The 21075-nt window shown below is 43.7% G+C and overlaps 1 protein-coding gene across 2 annotated transcripts; it reads left to right on the forward strand.

Annotated features, from left to right (window-relative positions):
* The first annotated feature begins 266 nt into the window (after positions 1–266).
* On the forward strand, positions 267–20207 carry LOC139538895 (sorting nexin-4-like). Of its 2 annotated transcripts, none has more exons than XM_071341452.1 (14): positions 267–421; positions 902–1032; positions 2029–2161; positions 2366–2515; positions 3311–3358; positions 3677–3732; positions 4361–4433; positions 6660–6721; positions 6865–6930; positions 15105–15194; positions 15864–15963; positions 18352–18497; positions 18731–18845; positions 18993–20207. In XM_071341452.1, the coding sequence occupies exons 1-14, from the start codon at positions 332–334 to the stop codon at positions 19038–19040; spliced, it is 1308 nt and encodes a 435-aa protein (XP_071197553.1). In that variant the 5' UTR covers positions 267–331; the 3' UTR covers positions 19041–20207. The 2 variants fall into 2 exon arrangements, with proteins under 2 accessions (XP_071197553.1, XP_071197552.1); XM_071341451.1 differs by having other exon boundaries at positions 269–421; positions 3308–3358.
* Positions 20208–21075: the final 868 nt, after the last annotated feature.

A 21075-nucleotide genomic window follows, 5' to 3' on the forward strand; every position in this document is an offset into this window, starting at 1 on the left:
ATTGATTATGTATTTTGCTAAGGACACGGGACAGGGCGGACAGCAGCTGATGTATCTCATGACACTCAGGTGAGTTGAGGCAGAGAGGAAGCGATGAAGCGAGAGGTTTCACTCTCGCCAAAATCTGTCCAAAATATGGGCTTAATTTGGACCAAAGCTTGTCTCCTGCCTTCCCACCGTTGGCACAACGACTCCCATAGTTAGGGTGGGTACATTAGCATCTCGTCACAGATCTCTGGTTGAGGTTGGGGAAATAAAAGGGTTAAAAGTGCGCATGCGAGGTTATGCCTGCCTGCTATACCCCTGACAACAACACACAACTCAGGAAGATATGATGGCAGACTCCGGACCCAAGGAAGTAGCGGTGATCGGGAACACCGACCTCACCTCCGCAGAACTAGATAACAACATTAAAAACACGGTATAGCTTCAAACGTATTCGTATTTGTCAAAAAGCGAGGCATTTGGACGTAGCAAAGTTGTTAGGGAGCCTGTTTGAATGAGTTGGGTTTTCTAGGCCTGATTAATCCACGGAGTTTCGCAGAGAGCTCCACTGAGCCAGCAGCAGCTGTAGGTAGTTGCATATGCAGGAAATGACCGCTAAAAGTTTAACAACTCATTGTAATGTCCACGTCGACACAAAGTAAAGTTAGCTAGATCGTTCTTATTAACATGGTTAGCTTGACCATTACCAGGAACTAGCTAGCTTGCTAGCCAATAACTTTTTTTCTGCTACAAAGTTGCACATTTGACAGGAGGTGCCAGCGGTTTAAAGGGACTTTGCTTATGTTACAAATACTAGGACTAGCTTGACCAATTATTGATGCCCATGATTGCAAACATACATCAAATTATATTGCATTATTGTTACCATGTTGTGATGCGCATTGGCCTATTCTAGATGGTTGAGATTGAAAAAGGGACGAGTCTTCTAAGAAAGATGGAGATCAGCGTTGCAGAGGCAGAGAAAAGGACTGGGAAGAATACAGTCAACATGCAGGAGCTATACACTGTTTATCTAATTGAGACACGGTAATTATGCCTTATCTGTGTGAATTCTCAGAAACTATTTGTGATAGCCTACATGCATCTTCCAGGCCAGTACTACCATTTTGTGACACTGCCATGAACAGCTACTTACACAATCACACCTATACCACCTTGTCTGCTCATAATTCCACACTGTCATTACAGGTGGTCTGGCCACGATGATGATTCAAACATCAGACTCTTTTAGAATATGGGGCGGCAGGTAGCCTAGTGGTTCGTGTTGGGCCAGTAACCGAAAGGGTGCTAGATCGAATCCCCGAGCTGACAAGGAAAAAATCTGTTCTGCCCCTGAACAATGCAGTTAACCCACTGTTCCTAGGCAGTCATTAAGAATTTGTTCTTAACAGACTTGCCTAGTTAAATAAAGGTACAACATTTGAAATGAGACACTCCATTCATTGAGAATGTGTTCTAAAAGTTTGGTTTGTTCAAGAACTGCACATCAGTTCTTACTTTTATCTAGCTAGCTATCTATTTACTGGTTTCTTTTCATGCAATCACAAACAATAAACGTGCACACACGGAAATCATGTAAGCACACAAGCTATACATACTGTACACACACACACACACACACTGGGCCTTTGTTTACCAGTGGGCCATTGAGAAGGGAGTGTATTGGCGCCAGGCACTCAGTGCAGTTAGACTGGAGAATGCCACCCAGCTACTAATTTTCCTGTATTTAACTCTTTCCCTGCTCTCTTTCCTTTTCTCCCTAGTCTTTACTGCTGGATCCACATATACTTCTAAAGTTGAAGTCTCCCCTCCTTCCCCTTTATCTCTCTTTCTCTGTCAGTAGTGTTTCTCTCTCTTGCTTTATATCAAAGTGTTGGAACCAAGAATTCATAGAATGTTGGATAATACTGTACTTGGTACCTTGAAAGATGGCTTAGATACTGTAACATGTATCAAATGTTTAGGTGGTACTCTTAGTCAAGTCCAGTTGTATGACTTAAATCCTTCACTCTCTTCTGACAGGCCGGTTGATGCTCTGACAGAAGGTATAACCCCAGACTCCTTATGGCGGAGATACAGCGAGTTTGAGCTTCTCAGAAACTACCTGTTGGTCACCTATCCCTTTGTCGTTGTTGCCCCATTACCTGAGAAGAGGGTACGTGAGAACAAGGAGGATGCCTTGGAATAAATTAATGCAGTGTAGTTTAGGAAGTGATATTTGTAGCATGATGTACTTACTACAGTACCTGTAATGCTCTGTACAACATCCAGTTTTACATTGAAGACATTCCTGAAACTAACATAATGGTGTTTTGTCTCCTTATCAATATAGTAGTAATTATTTGTCTGTTTCTCACAGGCAGAGATTGTGTGGCACAAGCTGTCGGCGGACAACATGGACCCAGAATTTGTGGAGAGGAGGAGGGTTGGACTGGAAAACTTCCTGCACCGAGTCGCCTCCCACCCAGTTCTCTGCAATGACAATATCTTCTATATCTTCCTCACTGAGGTCAGTTACAGATGTAGTATCTTTATTTGACCAGTATTGTTGCAGCAAAATAATCCTGCAGCAGCAGGTTTTGAACAATTGTTCCATTCACACTTTCCCGCCGATGTAATGTTGCTTGATCGGTGGTTAGGCTATTAGCTGGCCAAAATTAGGCTACATAAAGTGCATTACTGTTAATATAACTGTGTTAGTGCAGGTTTTCAGTGAATTTATGTAAATCCTGTGGCGCAGGAAAATTCTCAGCAACAGTTATCAAATGACGATCCGACATTTGTAGCCAAGATACTATAGACACACACTTTAACAGGTCTAGCCTGATCCTAGACCTGTTTGTGCTGTTTTGCCAACTCCCTTATCAAGTGTGACAAGGACCATAGGAGTAGGCAAAACCATACAAACAGATCTGGGATCAAGCTCAAGTGAACCCCAGTCATCAGCAAAACCTTCATTCCTCCATCTCTAGACTACAACACTACCAGTAGCAAGTCAGATGTGCTGTTCATAGGTTTTAACAGGATAAAACCTTGACAGAAAAGAGTGATATCAAAAGCAAGGACCATTTCCTAGCTCGCTTTCTCTGTAGCGCTGGTAAGGGTTTTGTAAATAATGTCTTATGAAGTAGGCCTTAAGCTAAACTCTTTACTGTGCTGCTGTAGTCGTTCTGTCACGGAGAGTTGATAGGATCACCTTCGACCTTTTGAGTTGATAGTGTGACAGTGTGCCCCCATGCATCAGGCTCTCCTATCTCTAATTGTCTTTGTCAAAGTCACACAGCATCCTCTCTCTGTCCAGCAGGATAAAGATTGGAAGGAAATGGTGTACGAGACAGGATTTCAAGCAAAGGTACTCACTCCATCAGCACTTTATGGTCTTTTCGTGGTTGCATTGTCCTGTCAACTTTCTTTGATAATACCTTACCGGGTGACCTCATGTGACTTTGCAAACCATAGCAGTGTAATAAAGGTATATTGTAAAGGTTGTAATCTGTGTAAATTGTTTTTTTTAAATATTTTTTAAATATATATTTTTTTGACTTATTCATGTTTTATGTCTCAAAGGTACAGTGTTGTCTAAAATTATTCAGGTCCTCAATAGCAACTTCTGAACTAACAAACATAGGATACCATTTGTTTATATTTCATTTGTCTGTTTTTTATACAGGCTGATTCCAGGTTGAAAGCTGTGAATGCAGCATTCAGGGTGAAGAATCCAGATGGGTAAGTCATAGAAATGATCTGTCCCAAATGACACCGTAAAGGGTCAACTGTATGATAGGGCTGTCACGATACCAGTATCGCAATGTTTTTTTCCTTGGCAAAAAGGGCAACACGAAGCAGACCAATAGTCTTTGGTCCTTTAAAAACCTGCTGTATGTAAAATATTGTGTGCCATAATTATGTTTGTGTCCAACATTTGGGCTGTTTTCCTGAAGTTAAAAGTCCTGTTTTTTTTTTTACCTTTCCACAATACTAATGAGTATCGTGATACTGGTATCGTCCCGGCCCTGGTGTATATAGTACTCTGGTCAAAAGTAGTACACTTTATAGGGAGAATAGGGTGCCATTTAGGATCCATCCGTTGTTTTCTTGTCAGTTTTCTTTTGTGTGGAGCCAACAATGCACTTCTATCTCCATGTGTCGTAACATTAATAATTTGGACTCTGTCTCTACTATCCATCCCATTACCCTTTTATTTGATGTACTGCCATACTTTGTTCTGGGACTGTGTGGGAAGTACAGTAGGACCAGGTCAATGTCAGTTCCAACATTGACTCTTGTCTTGTTTATCTGCCTTGCTGGGAAGAAAGTGTTGATTCTTGTTCTTCTCTGGCCCTGGCGTCTGCAGAAGGTTTACAGAGTTGAAACACTACAGTGACGATCTACAGACTGTACTCTCCCAGCTGCTGAGAGTACGGGCAGTAAGTACAGGCAGCTGTCGGCATATTCACATGTCTTACTGACTAGACTGACAACCAGATCTGGGTTCAACTACTATTTGATCTTTCAAATAGTTTGAATGTTTGGTCTAGCCTGCCTGGAATGCCAGATGGGTGAGGTTTGGAGTTTTGGAACTATTCAATTGTTCCATTGAGCCAGGAAAGCTAAATTGAGCAAAGACACAAAGTATTTTAAGTGATTTCAAATAGTATTTGAACCCAGGTCTGTTTACTATACTGCCAGCTGTAACATACATTTTACTGATGAGACTAGACATACAGCTAGCGTTAAAACACGTGAGCTGGGCTGGAAGTTGACATGCATCAGAAGGATAAAACGCACAACTGGTCTGTCTGATAAAAGTTGATTGGCTGCTGCTGTAACACACAATTTAATTTGTATTTATTTCACCTTTCTTTAACCAGGTAGGCAAGTTGAGAACAAGTTCTCATTTACAATTGCGACCTGGCCAAGATAACGCAAAGCAGTTCGACACATACAACAACACAGAGTTACACATGGAGTAAAACAAACATACAGTCAAAAATACAGTAGAAAAATAAGTCTATATACAATGTGAGCAAATGAGGTGAGATAAGGGAGGTAAAGGCAAATAAAGGCCATGGTGGTGAAGTAAATACAATATAGCAAGTGAAACACTGGAATGGTAGTTTTGCAGTGGAAGAATGTGCAAAGTAGAGATAGAAATAATGGGGTGCAAAGGAGCAAAATAAATACAGTAGGGGGAGAGGTAGTTATTTGGGCTAAATTATAGATGGGCTATGTACAGGTGCAGTAATATGTGAGCTGCTCTGACAGCTGGTGCTTAAAGCTAGTGAGGGAGATAAGTGTTTCAGAAATTTTTGTAGTTCGTTCCAGTCATTGGCAGCAGAGAACTGGAAGGAGAGGCGGCCAAAGGAAGAGTTGGTTTTGACCAGAGAGATATACCTGCTGGAGCGCGTGCTACAGGTGGGTGCTGCTATGGTGACCAGCGAGCTGAGATAAGGGGGGACTTTACCTAGCAGGGTCTTGTAGATGACCTGGAGCCAGTGGGTTTTGGCGACGAGTATGAAGCGAGGGCCAGCCAACGAGAGCGTACAGGTCGCAGTGGTGGGTAGTATATGGGGCTTTGGTGACAAAACGGATGGCACTGTGATAGACTGCATCCAATTTATTGAGTAGGGTATTGGAGGCTATTTTGTAAATGACATCGTCGAGGATCGGTAGGATGGTCAGTTTTACAAGGGTATGTTTAGCAGCATGAGTGAAGGATGCTTTGTTGCGGAATAGGAAGCCAATTCTAGATTTAACTTTGGATTGGAGATGTTTGATGTGAGTCTGGAAGGAGAGTTTACAGTCTAACCAGACACCTAGGTATTTGTAGTTGTCCACATATTCTAAGTCAGAATCGTGCAGAGTAGTGATGTTGGACGGACGGGCAGGTGCAGGCAGCGATCGGTTGAAGCATGCATGCATTTAGTTTTACTTGTATTTAAGAGCAATTGGAGGCCAAGGAAGGAGAGTTGTATGGCATTGTAGCTCGTCTGGAGGGTTGTTAACACAGTATCCAAAGAAGGGCCAGAAGTATACAGAATGGTGTTGTCTGCGTAGAGGTGGATCAGAGACTCACCAGCAGCAAGAGCGACATCATTGATGTATTAGACATACTGCCAGCCGGTTGTAACACACATAAAAGGGCCACAATTAGACTGACTACACCAACCAGCACACTGCAAGTTGTAACATACAACCTATGCTTGTGTCCCAAATGTCACGCTATTCCCTCCAGTGTGGAAATTCACATACATTACACAGATAGACCAGCTGTATGTTTTATCTGATAGAAGGGGATTTATACGTGATTTGAGAAAACAGTAACACATACTGTAGCTGCTTTACCATAACTGAACAAGGGGGCTATGATGCATTCATCTTATGGTAGCTAAGTAGAACATTCCTCAATAAAGAGGCTGTCTGCGACACTGTACCTCACTATTGTCTCTGTTTCAAAACACCATATGTAACATCAAATTTATTTCATATAGCCCTTCGTACATCAGCTAATATCTCGAAGTGCTGTACAGAAACCCAGCCTAAAACCCCAAACCGCAAGCAATGCAGGTGTAGAAGCACATAACATGGAAGCAGCAGTATCAAAGAAACTATGCAAAATTTAACCTGGAACTTGACCTTCTTAATCCACTCAGAGGGTAGCAGATCGACTGTATGGGGTGTACAAAGTGCATGGAAACTATGGACGAGTCTTCAGGTGAGAGTCGTGTGTTTGGACGAAAGGGTGACGTGTGTGTATAAAGCTGTTGCATTATGTACTATGTAATGACTTAAGTGTACATGTCAAATGCATACTTGTGTTTTTTTGTGAAGTATGTTCTCTGTACATGTGTTGGACAGTGAGTGGAGTGCCATTGAGAAAGAGATGGGAGATGGACTACAAAGTGCTGGCCATCACATGGATGCGTAAGTGTTTTCCATCCACAGTTTTTATGTGAGCAAAGTCATATCGTCCCCAAAGAAATCGACAGCTGTGATGGAAACAGGAAGTTTCAGTGTAATTTTATAAATGCCGACAGAGCATTTGTTCGTTCGACATTGTGAGATCTTTGTGTATCCGTAAAATTAATTATGCTGAAAATGTCAGTGGAAATGCCTTTAGGTGCAAATATTGATATAATAACCATCATGTCGAAGTAAATTTTGAGTCATGCGATGATATTGTGTGTGGTTCTCCCACAAAATTGACGGTAGAGTTGAAAATGCGATGGAAAACTTAAGCGAAAAAGTATATTTTGTGTGCACTACTGTACTTCATCACACACATTTTTATCCGGAACAAGTCCATTTGGTGGACGCATTCCACTACTGGGAAAATGTATATTTGTTTTATGCGGTTTCTAGAATACTTGCATGAAAATCTGTTACCAATTGGTTGGAAACCTACCTAGTGATACACGCACACACTGCGTTGTAGGTAAGTAGCCTTGCACAAGTTTGGCTTGAACTTGTACAAGCTGTTTCTGTAGCTTGAGGCAGCATGATGTACAAGTACACCTCCTGGACAGGACGCTAGTCTATTGCAGGGCCACCAATCTGTCCACTCAATGCTTTGTCTTATCCCGTGTAAGTAGTCTGTTTTTTTCGTATATATTTTAATCTCACTTTCTATCTACGAACTAAATATACTTTCCTGCAAACTGCCTCACCCAATATGGTACAGGTCTGCTATTTTTATTCCTTATAACTGGAACCTCCTTCAGGAGCTAGCCAGCTAACTAGCTACTAGCTATCAGTCTTCGTTAGCCACGGCGAGCGGTCTAAACCTTTAGCTCGGACACCAGCCAGCTTTAGCTCGGACAATACCTACCAGTCTGCACAGCGTGATATCAACCCAGAGCATATCGGACTGCTTACATTTACATTTGACATTTAAGTCATTTAGCAGATGCTCTTATCCAGAGCGACTTACTTCTCTCTACCACATCACCGGATTCCTGCCGCAAGCTCTGGACCATTACACCGGATCATCGCCACTAGCTAGCTGCAATTGAGTGGCTACTGTTAGCTAATGCCTCTGTCCCGAAGCAAGCACTGGTTAGCCTTGAGCTAGCCTCGCGCAAGGCCAATATACCAGCTAACTTCTTGGGCTACAATACCTCTTTTGCCATTTGGCCTGGACCCTTTATTGTCGACACGGAGCCCCGCCTGTCCATCACAACTGGTCTGCCGACGTAATCGTCCAATGTGGTTTCAATAGGCTTTTCCGTTGCGATGTCGCCGAAGACCCATCTGCTAGCTCCGGCCCGCTAGCTTTCTGAACGCCGTTGTCTCCCGCTCGCCTAACGTAGTAGCAACTAACGAACGGCTCCCTGACTCGCCTATTGCTGCTCTTTGGACCCTATGAATACTTGGCTACAAAGCTGATGCCTGCTGGACTGTTCAATAACGCGGTACCTCGTTTTGTTTACCTGTCGGCCCCAACCTCGAACTCAGGTCATGTGCATACCTAACTGACCCTCTCTGCCCATTCATCGCCATTTACCCGTTGTTGTCTTAGCTCTCCCGATCAACACCCTTGATTGCTTTATGCCTCTCTAATGTCAATATGCCTTGTCTACTGCTGTCTCGGTTAGTACTTATTGTTTTATTTCACTGTAGAGCCCCCAGTCTCAACATGCCTTAGATGGCTATTTTGTCCCACCCCCGACACATGCGGAGACCTCATCTGGCTTAACTGGTGCCTCCAGAGATACAATCTCTCTCATCGTCACTCAACTCCACTGTACTCACATCCTACCATACCCTTGTCTGTACATTATGCCCTGAATCTATTACACCACGCCCAGAAATCTGCTCCTTTTACTCTCTGTTCCCAAAGCACTAGACGACCAGTTCTTACAGCCTTTAGCTGTACCCTTATCCTACTCATCCTCTGTTCCTCTGGTGATGTAGAGGTTAACCTAGGCCCTGTAGCCACCAGTACCACACCTATTCCCCAGGCGCTCTCATTTGTGGACTTCTGTAACTGTAAAAGCCTTGGTTTCATGCATGTTAACATCAGAAGCCTCCTCCCTTAGTTTTTTTTCCCACTGCTTTAGTACACTCTGCCAACCCTGATGTCCTAGCCGTGTCTGAATCCTGGCTTAGGAAGGCCACCAAAAATTCTAGAATTTCCATCCCCAACTACAACATTTTACATCAAGATAGAACTGCCAAAGGGGGCGGAGTTAGCCTGCAGAGTTCTGTCATACTCTCCAGGTCTGTGCCCCAACATTTTGAGCTTCTACTTTTAAAAATCCACCTTTCCAGAAACAATTCTCTCACTGTTGCTGCTTGTTATAGACCCCCCCTCAGCCCCCAGCTGCGCCCTGGACACCATATGTGAATTGACTGCCCCCCATTTATCCTCAGAGTTCGTACTGTTAGGTGACCTAAACTGGGATATGCTTAACACCCCGGCCGTCCTACAATCTAAGCTGGATGCCCTCAATCTCACACAAATGATCAAGGAACCTACCAGGTACAACCCTAAATCTGTAAACAGGGGCACCCTCATAGATATCATTCTGACCAACCTGCCCTCTAAATACACCTCTGCTGTTTTCAACCAGGATCTCAGCGATCACTGCCTCATTGCCTGTGTGTATAATGGGTCCGCGGTCAAACGCTCCCTAAAACACTTCAGCGAGCAGGCCTTTCTAATCGACCTGGCCCGGGTATCCTTGAAGGATATTGACTTCATCCCGTCAGTAGAGGATGGCGGGTTATTCTTTAAAAGTGCTTTCCTCACCATCTTAAATAAGCATGCCCCGTTCAAAAAATGTAGAACTAAGAACAGATATAGCCCTTGGTTCACTCCAGACTTTACTGCCCTTGACCAGCACAAAAACATCCTGTGGTGTACTGCATTATCATCGAATAGCCCCCGCGATATGCACATTTTCAGGGAAGTTAGGAACCAATATACAGGAAAGCAAAGGCTAGCTTTTTCAAACAGAAATTTGCATCCTATAGCACAAATAACCAAAAGTTTTGGGACGCTGTAAAGTCCGTGGAGAATAAGAGCGTCTCCTCCCAGCTGCCCACTGCACTGAGGCTAGGAAACACTGTCACCACCGATAAATCTACGACAATCGAGAATTTCAATAAGCATCTTTCTACGGCTGGCCATGCTTTCCACCTGGCTACCCCAGCCAACCCCCCGCAGCAAATTGCCCAACCCCGCTCCGCTTCTCCTTCATCCAGATAGCAGATATTCTCAAAGAGCTGCAAAATCTGGACCCCTAGAAATCAGCTGGGCTAGACAACCTGGACCCTCTTGTTCTAAAATGATCGCCTCAATGGTTGCAACCCCTATTACTAGCCTGTTCAGCCTCTCTTTCGTATCGTCTGAGATCCCTAAAGATTGTAAAGCTGCTGCGGTCATCCCTGTCTTCAAAGGGGGAGACACTCTAGACCCAAACTGTTAGACTCTATCCTGCCCTTCCTTTCTAAAATCTTCGAAAGCCAAGTTAACAAACAGATCACCAACCATTTCAAATCCCACCGTACCTTCTCCGCTATGCAATCTGGTTTCCGAGCTGGTCATGGGTGCACCTCAGCCACGCTCAAAGTCCTAAACGATATCATAACCGCCGTCGATAAAAGACAGTACTGTGCAGCCGTCTTCATCGACCTGGCCAAGGCTTTCAACTCATTTTTACGGCAGACTCCATAGCCTTGGTTTCTCAAATTACTGCCTCGCCTGGTTCACCAACTACTTCTCAGACAGAGTTCAGTGTGTCAAATTGGAGGGCCTGTTGTCCGGACTCTGGCAGTCTCTATGGGGGTTCCACAGGGTTAAATTCTCGGGCCGACTCTTTTCTCTGTATACGTCAATGATGTCGCTCTTGCTGCTGGTGATGCTCTGATCCACCTCTACGCAGACAAAACCATTCTGTATGCTTCTGGCCCTTCTTTTGACACTGTGTTAACAAACCTCCAAATGAGCTTCAATGCCATACAACACTCCTTCCGTGGCCTCCAACTGCTCTTAAATGCTAGTAAAACTAAATACATGCTCTTACATTTACATTTAAGTCATTTAGCAGACGCTCTTATCCAGAGCGACTTACAAATTGGTGCATTCACCTTATGATATCCAGTGGAACAACCACTTTACAATAGTGCATCTAACTCTTTTAAGGGGGGGGGGGGTTAGAAGGATTACTTTATCCTATCCTAGGTATTCCTTAAAGAGGTGGGGTTTCAGGTGTCTCCGGAAGGTGGTGATTGACTCCGCTGACCTGGCGTCGTGAGGGAGTTTGTTCCACCATTGGGGTGCCAGAGCAGCGAACAGTTTTGACTGGGCTGAGCGGGAACTGTACTTCCTCAGAGGTAGGGAGGCGAGCAGGCCAGAGGTGGATGAACGCAGTGCCCTTGTTTGGGTGTAGGGCCTGATCAGAGCCTGAAGGTACGGAGGTGCCGTTCCCCTCACAGCTCCGTAGGCAAGCACCATGGTCTTGTAGCGGATGCGAGCTTCAACTGGAAGCCAGTGGAGAGAGCGGAGGAGCGGGGTGACGTGAGAGAACTTGGGAAAGTTGAACACCAGACGGGCTGCGGCGTTCTGGATGAGTTGTAGGGGTTTAATGGCACAGGCAGGGAGCCCAGCCAACAGCGAGTTGCAGTAATCCAGACGGGAGATGACAAGTGCCTGGATTAGGACCTGCGCCGCTTCCTGCGTGAGGCAGGGTCGTACTCTGCGAATGTTGTAGAGCATGAACCTACAGGAACGGGTCACCGCCTTGATGTTAGTTGAGAACGACAGGGTGTTGTCCAGGATCACGCCAAGGTTCTTAGCACTCTGGGAGGAGGACACAATGGAGTTGTCAACCGTGATGGCGAGATCATGGAACGGGCAGTCCTTCCCCGGGAGGAAGAGCAGCTCCGTCTTGCCGAGGTTCAGCTTGAGGTGGTGATCCGTCATCCACACTGATATGTCTGCCAGACATGCAGAGATGCGATTCACCACCTGGTTATCAGAGGGGGGAAAGGAGAAGATTAATTGTGTGTCGTCTGCATAGCAATGATAGGAGAGACCATGTGAGGATATGACAGAGCCAAGTGACTTGGTGTATAGCGAGAATAGGAGAGGGCCTAGAACAGAGCCCTGGGGGACACCAGTGGTGAGAGCACGTGGTGCGGAGACAGATTCTCGCCACGCCACCTGGTAGGAGCGACCTGTCAGGTAGGACGCAATCCAAGCGTGGGCCGCGCCGGAGATGCCCAGCTCGGAGAGGGTGGAGAGGAGGAGGAGGTAGAAGTGCCAAAGGTGGCGGAGTTGCAATCTACTGCAGAGAGAGCCTGCAGAGTTCTGTCATACTATCCAGGTCTGTGCCTAAACAATTCGAGCTTATACTTTTGAAAATCCACCTTTCCAGAAACAAGTCTCTCACCGTTACCGCTTGTTATAGACCCCTTCAGCCCCCAGCTGTGCCCTGGACACCATATGTGAATTCATCGCCCCCATCTATCTTCAGAGTTCGTACTGTTAGGTGACTTAAACTGGGACATGCTTAACAACCCGGCCGTCCTACAATCTAAGCTAGATGCCCTCAATCTCACACAAATTATCAAGGAACCTACCAGATACAACACTAAATCCGTAACCAACCTCTTAGATATCATCCTGACCAACTTACCCTCTAAATACCTCTGCTGTCTTCAACCAGGATCTCAGTGATCACTTGCCTGCGTGCGTAATGGGTCCACGGTCAAACGACCACCCATCATCACTGTCAAACGCTCCCTAAAACACTTCAGCGAGCAGGCCTTTCTAAACAACCTGGCCCGCGTATCCTGGAAGGATATTGACCTCATCCTGTCAGTAGAGGATGCCTGGTTGCTCTTCAAAAGTGCTTTACTCACCATCTTAAATATGCATGCCCCATTCAAAAAATGTAGAACTAAAAACAGATATAGCCCTTGGTTCACCCCAGACTTGACTGCCCTTGACCAGAAATGTGCTCTTCAACCGATCGCTGCCCTCCCGACTAGCATCACTACTTTGGGCGGTTCTGACAGAATATGTGGACAACTGCAAATACCTAGGTGTCTGGTTAGACTGAACTCTCCTTCCAGACTCACATTAAGCATCTCCAATCCAAAATTAAATCTAGAATCCGCTTCCTATTTCGCAACAATGCCTCCTTCACTCATGCTGCTAAACATACCCTCGTAAAATTTACTATCCTACCTATCCTTGACTTCGATGTCATTTACAAAATAGCCTCCAACACTCTACTCAGTAAATTGGATGTAGTCTATCACAGTGCCATCTGTTTTGTCACCAAAGCCCCATATACTACCCACCACTGCGACCTGTATGCTCTCGTTGGCCGTCCCTCGCTTCAAATTCGTCGCCAAACCCACTGGCTCCAGGTCATCTATAAGTCTTTGCTAGGTAAAGCCCCGCCTTATCTCAGCTCTTTGGTCAATATAGTAACACCCGCCCGTGGCACGCACTCCAGCAGGTATATTTCACTGGTCATCCCCAAAGCCAACACCTCCTTTGGCCACCTTTCCTTTCAGTTCTCTGCTGCCAATGACTGTAATGAATTGCAAAAATCACTGAAGCTGGAGTCTTATCTCCCTCATTAACTTTAAGCATCAGCTGTCAGAGCAGCTTACCGATCATTGCACCCCAGTATCCCAACTTGCACATCTATCACTCCAGTGGTAATGCTAAATTGTAATTATTTTGCCACTGTGGCCTATTTATTGCCTTACCTCCCTAATCTTACTACATTTGCACACACTGTATATATATTTTTCTATTGTGTTTTTGACTGTACATTTGTCTATCCCATGTGCAACTCTGTGTTTTTGTCAAACTGCTTTGCTTTTTCTTGTTTTCAACTACCTGGTTAAATAACAGTGAAATAAAAAAGTCCCAAGCAGAGAGTCCCGAGCAGAGACTCATCTGGTCCCAGTTATACAGTCTTTGGTATGATTCGACCGGGGATCGAACTCCCAACCTTCCAATCTCAGGGTAAACACTAACCACAAGGCAATTGAGTTGTAACCATGCAATAATCTCCCATATTGATCATAACAATTTTATTGGATTACAACAGGATTGTATGTCAAAAAAGGATGCAATATATAGTGAATATGTTGCCATTTCAGACATAGCCAACCTCTTTCCTTACCCTCTTTGACCTCGTACAGAGTCACTAAAGGAGCTGATATGTCGAGGTGTTGCACAACCCCATTTCCCCCCCAGCAACGCTGTACATATTACATGGTTCCTAGTTAAGCTATACAACACATTTTCCATGTTTGATTTGAAAGCAGTTCATATTTGAAGCATAGAGTCTGCTGTATCAGGTAGCTGACCATGAGGACTGGGGAGACTTGAGTTGTGAAGGTTCTGGGTTCAAACTGAGAACTGGCTGGAAAATAGCCAGAGGCTTTTACTTTCAACTTGGGTGCTGTGTATAGTTCTCTTTGAGTGACATGAGTGGTCTCGGGCCCTGTCCTTGGAGTAGTAACACGCACCCACACCTCGGAGCGATCACATGATTAGTCCCTACCCCGTCACTGATGGTTACTAGATTGTAGGACTCTAGATTCTAGAGGTCAGGGGTCATCGTGCTTGGCCACTGAGGCGTATCAAGCTGGCAGCATTTCTGTCAACGTTTGAGTCCCAAATGGCTCCCTATTTATTCCCTTTGGGCCCTGGTCAAAGGTAGTGCACTATATAGGGAATAGGGTGCCATTTGGGATGCGTAAGATTTTGTCTGTCTATAGCTTTTAAAGGATACTTCAGGATTTTGTCATTGAGGCCCTTTAACTACTTCCCCAGAGTCAGATGAACTCATGGATACCAGTCTCTGTGTCCATTATGAAGGGAGTTAGCATTGGCTCATGAAACTAACACTAACTAGCATTAGTGTAATGACTGGAAGTTGTGGGTGTCTACTAGCATTTGCGTTAGTTAGCAGCTTCCTTCAAACTGCACGCAGAGATATAAAAATGGTATCCACTACTTCATCTGACTCTGGGGAAGTAAAGCATATGTAGTTCCCCATCCCTCTGTTAAAGGTGTGATTGTTGTAAAGCAAGTGTATTCATATGGACTCCCCTCTTGTCTACAGGTATGCTGCTTCTGTAGATGATATTCTGGAGGAGGAGGAGCACTATGCTGATCAGCTGAAGGAGTACCTGTTCTATACTGATGCACTAAGGTATTTACTACACTGGGACTGCTTCTGTAGGCCAAGTACATATCACTATATAAACCAGGGGTGTCAAACATATGACCCGCGATTGGTCCAATCTGGCCCGCGGGTGGTTTGAGTTAAAACATTTAAAATATTATTTTTTGGGGGGGGCAAACTCAATATACTTTATAATGACTAAAATCAAATTGAGAATGTGTAGAAATTATAGTTTTTTTGTCTGTCCATCTTGCTAATAATCACTGTCCTGAAAACAGATAGGGAGCATCGGAATTTAAATAATGATGGATAGAGGACTATTTTTAGCAAATTGACGGCAAGGCAGTACATCCAATTTTGGTGCGGCCCTCCAGACCTCATTGAAGATGGCCCCCATTGCAAAATAGGTTTGACACCCCTGAAGATCATCATGCCATATCACTAGTCAGTGTGCCCTAGGTTGTATGTGTTATGTAGGTAGCTTCACATCCTCACGTTACCTTGCCGAAGACCTGTGTGGACAAAATTCCCAAGGCAGTCAGTGTACTCACTGAGCCCCCCTCATTGAATCTATAGAATAGCCCTCTAACCCTGTGTGTATGATGCATAATGATCATACATGTACAGTAGCAACCATAATAAGCAGCTAGGCATCAGTACATCCATGATGATCAGCAAAGGCCTCTGTTTCTGCAGGGCGGTATGCAGAAAGCATGAGTTGACACAGTTTGAGCTGGAGATGGTTGCACTGGACCTAGCCTGTAAGAAACAGCAGAAGGAGGAACTGGTCACTGGGGTGAGTTGTTATATACAGTACCAGTCAAAAGTTTGGACACCTACTCATTCAAGGGTTTTTCTTTTTTTTTTCTACATTGTAGAATAATAGTGAAGACAAACTATGAAATGACACATATGGAATCATATAGTTACCAAAAAAGTATTAAACAAATCAAAATATATATTTTAGATTCTTCAAAGTAGCCACCCTTCATGAGGTAGTCACCTGGAATGCATTTCAATGAACAGAAACAGTGTGCCTTGTTAAACGTTTATTTGTGGAATTTCTTTCTTAATGCGTTTGAGCCAATCAGTTGTGTTGTGACAAAGTAGGGTTGGTATACAGAAGATAGCTCTATTTGGTAAAAGACCAAGTCCATATTATGGCAAGAACCGCTCAAATAAGCAAAGGGAAATGACAGTCCATCATTACAGTCCATCAACACATGAAGGTCAGTCAATCTGGAAAATGTACTTTTTACAAGACACACCTGTTAATTGAAATGCATTCCAGATGACTACCTCATGAAGCTGGTTGAGAGAATGCCAAGAGTGTGCAAAGCTGTCATCAAGGCAAAGGGTGGCTACTTTTTTGGTTACTACATGATTCCATATGTGTTATTTCATAGTTTTGATGTCTTAACTATTATTCTACAATGTAGAAAATAGTAAAAATAAAGAATCCCTTGAATGAGTAGGTGTCCAAACTTTTGACTGGTACTAAGTATTCAGACCCTTTACTCTTCAGTACTTTGTTGAAGCACCTTTGGCAGTGATTACAGCCACGAGTCTTCTTGGGTATGAAGCTTGGCACACCTGTATTTGGGGAGTTTCTCCCATTCTTCTCTGCAGTTCCTCTCAGGCTCTGTCAGGTTGGATGGTGAGCGTCACTGCACAACTATTCTCAGGTCTCTTCAGAGATGTTCAAGTCCGGACTCTGGCTGGGCCACTCAAGGACATTTAGAAACTTGTCCCGAAGCCACTCCTGTGTTGTCTTGGCTGTATTCTTGGGTTTGGGGTCCTGTTGGAAGGTGAACCTTCGCCCCAGTCTGAGGTCCTGAGCACTCTGGAGCAGGTTTTCATCAAGGATCTCAATGTACTTTGCGCCGTTCATCTTTCCCACGATCCTGACTAGTCTCCCAGTCCCTGCCGCTGAAAAACATCCCCATAGCATGATGCTGCCACCACCATGCTTCACCGTAGGGATGGTTCCAGGTTTCATCCAGATGTTACTATTGGCACTCAGGCCAAAGAGTTTATTTTGCTTTCATCAAACCAGAGAATCTTGTTTCTCATGTTGTGAGAGTCTTTAGGTGCCTTTTGGCAAACTCCAAGCAGGCTGTCATGTGCCTTTTACTGAGGAGTCGCTTCAGTCTGGCCACTCTACCATAAAGGCCTGATTGGTGGAATGCTGCGGAGATGTTTGTCCTTCTGGAAGTTTCTCCCATCTCCACAGAGGAACTCTGGAGCACTGTCAGAGTGACCATCAGCTTCTTGGTCACCTCCCTGACTAAAGCCCTTCTACCCCGATTGCTCAGTTTTGCCGGGCGGCCAGCTCTAGGAAGAATCTTGGTGGATCCAAAATTCTTCCATTTTAAGAATGATGAAGGCCACTTTTCTTGGACCTTTAATGCAGCAGACATTTTTTGGTACCCTTCCCCAGATCTGTGCCAAAACACAATCCTGTCTCTGAGCTCTACGGACAATTCCTTCGACCTCATGGCTTGGTTTTTGCTCTGACACGCACTGTCAACTGTGGGACTTTATATAGACAGGTGTTTGCCTTTCCAAATCATGTCCAATCAATTGAATTTACCACAGGTGGACTCCAAACAAGTTGTAGAAACATTTTGCTTGTAGACTGAGGGGAAAAAATGTATTTAATCCATTTTAGAAAAAGGCTGTAACATAACAAAATGTGGGAAAATGGCAAGGGGTCTGAAGTGTGTGTGAAGCTCTCATCAAGGCAAAGGGTGGCTACTTTGAAGAATCTCAAATATTCCATATGTGTCATAGTTTTGTTTCCACTATTGTACAATATAGTGAACGTTTAAAAAAAATTAAGAGAAACCCTGGAATAAGTAGGGTTGTCCAAACTTTTGACGTGTGTGAGGGACTACTCGACTAAAACAATCTCGGTCGACCAACAGCCTAACGACCAAACAATCGACCAGTCGACTAATTGGGGTCAGCCCAAATACGAAGTGTACAGTAGGGTATAGTTTGCCATTTGGGAATGAACCCAGTTTCTAAAGAGCCATGGAACTCACCAGAAGATAATGACACAATAGATCACATAAACAGTAGAAAGCACAGAAATGCATACATTGAATTTTATCAAAGAAAAGTTAAGCTTATCCAAACCCGACTGGCCAGATGGAATGTTTCTTTCCCTCCCTGTGTTCAGACTGTGCGGACGTTCTCACTGAAGGGGATGACCAGTAAGCTGTTTGGCCAGGAGACTGCAGAGCAGAGGGAGGCTAAGTTACAAGTGTTAGAACAGCAGCTAAAGGAGGGAGAGGAGGCTGTTAAAGAGAAGAACACCGAGAGCGAGTGAGAAACTCTCATTCTCAATCTCTTCTCTCTGTCTCTATCTTTTTCTCTGTCTCTCTGTCTGTTGCTCTCTGGCTCTCTCTCTCTCTGGCTCTGTTGGTTTGTCTAGCATGTTATAATTGAATCACTAAATTTGCTGCTCTAATCAGCTGCTTTGAAAGGTTGACCAGCTGACCATATTTGTTCATTTCAATTATTTGAGAAGGTTCTAAAGCAAGTCTTTGTCTCCCCAGTGAGTTTGTGAAGACTGCCTGGGTAGACATTGAACGCTTTAAGGACCAGAAGGACCGGGACCTGAAGGAGGCCCTAATTAGCTATGCGGTCATGCAGATCAGCATGTGCAAAAAGGTAGGTGACACCTCCCCACAGATACTTAAAACATATTGAGTATTCTGCCCGGAAATGTTGATTTTGTGTCATTTTATCAATTCCAAATATGTTGTTAAATACCTATAATTTTTCTCTGTTTCTGTCTCGTCTCTCTCGCTCTCTCAGGGAATACAAGTGTGGACCAACGCAAAGGAGTGTTTCAACAAGATGTGATCTTCAAGGCCAAAGCAGACCCTTCAAAAAAGCTGCCAGAACAGGCTCATTTTCAGGGGACTCCTCCTGGAGCTTGCATCCCAAATGGCACTCTTTTCTCTATATATTGCACCACTTTTGACCAGAGCTCTGTGGAGTCTGTGCACTATATATAGGGAATAGGGTTATTTTTGGGACTCATTCCTGGACATTCATTCTGCTGAAGTAGCCATGGCAGCATACTGAGAGGTGTTTTGATCAGTTATGCACAAGAGAATCAGTATATTCCTTTTCTATGTCTTTATCATGTCTGATTGCTGGCTGCTTAGATTAGTCCACTTGCAATTGCAGTTTTTTCTCAAATGTATGCGTTTTTTCGTACACATTTAATTTTGCAGAAACGTGGATTTTGTAAGGAAAATCACTAAGCACTTTCACTGTGTTTATAGCAATGCCAAGAAATGTGGACTGAAGCTAATTTTCCAATGCTGCCTTTTACAATGTTCAAAATAAGGTAATGAGATTTGTTCTGTAAGAACAATATTCTTTACTTTTTTGTTATTTTCATGCATACTTTACTGATTGTGCTTTTGTAAATGTTTTACTCTTTTGAGTGGACAGTGTGGTTGGTATATTGAAGTTTCTGTTTTCTCTACTCTCTCATTGCATTGTCCCAGTGTACTAAATAAGTGGTTCAACCTTTTCAGATGTTTTTGTATATTTAAAGGCCTTACTGTACTTTGCCATTCAAGGTTGTAATCTGGCACTTGGTCTTAAGTAGCCACCATGATGAATGGCAGGGTTGTCATTTCTGAAGAGTGAGTGGGTGGGTGGGGTCAGAGTTTTTTGATAAATCTAGCCAAAGGAATAGGAAGGTCACAGGACAGGCAGGATGTGATAATTGCCTTATGTTGGTGCTGTATGTGTACATGGGGATGCGGTCCAAATGGCTCCCTATTCCCTATGTAGTGTACTACTTTTCAAATGTAGTGCACTGTATATAGGGAAGGGTGCAATTTGAGACAACCCCCGGCCTCTTGTATTTTAGTTCACTCTAAGGGCCAGGGGAGGAGGTGTAATGTTAATCATTAATTTGGGATGAGATCAGAGCACTGGCAGGAAATTATACTGTTTATGCAGTTGTAATCATTGTGCCAAAAATACACTAATAAATATGAAGTCTAGTTATCAGTCCTTAAATCATGTTTTTACTCATGACACAAAACGAAGTTTGAGAATGTGTAATATATGTATATACACTACCAGTCAAAAGTTTGAAAACACCTACTCATTCCAGGGTTTTTCTTTATTTTTACTATTTTCTACATTGTAGAATAATAGTGAAGACATCTAAACTATGAATAACACTTAAGGAATCACGTAGTAACCAAAAAATTGTTAAACAAATCTACAGTGGAAGTTTACATACACTAATGTTGGAGTCATTAAAACTCGTTTTTCAACCACTCCACATATTTCTTGTTAACAAACTATAGTTTTGGCAAGTTGGTTAGGACATTACTTTGTGCATGACACAAGTCATTTTTCCAACAATTGTTTAGACAGATTATTTCACTTATAATTCTCTGTATCACCAAAGTTTACATACACTAAATTGACTGCCTTTAAACAGCTTGGAAAATTCCAGAAAATGATGTCATGGCTTTAGAAGCTTCTGATAGGCTAATTGACATCATTTGAGTCAATTGGAGGTGTACCTGTGGATGTATTTCAAGGCCTACCTTCAAACTCAGTGCCTCTTTGCTTGACATGGGAAAATCTAAATAAATGAGCCAAGACATCAGAAAAAAAATTGTAGACCTCCATAGGTCTGGTTCATCCTTGAGAGCAATTTCCAAACACCTGCAGGTAGCACGTTCATATGTACAAACAATAGTACGCAAGTATAAACACGATGGGACCACGCAGCCGTCATACCGCTCAGGAAGGAGACGTGTTCTGTCTCCTAGAGATGAACGTACTTTGGTGCGAAAACTGCAAATCAATCCCAGAACAACAGCAAAGGACCTTGTGAAGATGCTGGAGGAAACAGGTA

Source organism: Salvelinus alpinus, chromosome 14, assembly GCF_045679555.1.
Source record: "Salvelinus alpinus chromosome 14, SLU_Salpinus.1, whole genome shotgun sequence".
In the NCBI taxonomy this organism is placed as follows: domain Eukaryota; kingdom Metazoa; phylum Chordata; class Actinopteri; order Salmoniformes; family Salmonidae; genus Salvelinus; species Salvelinus alpinus.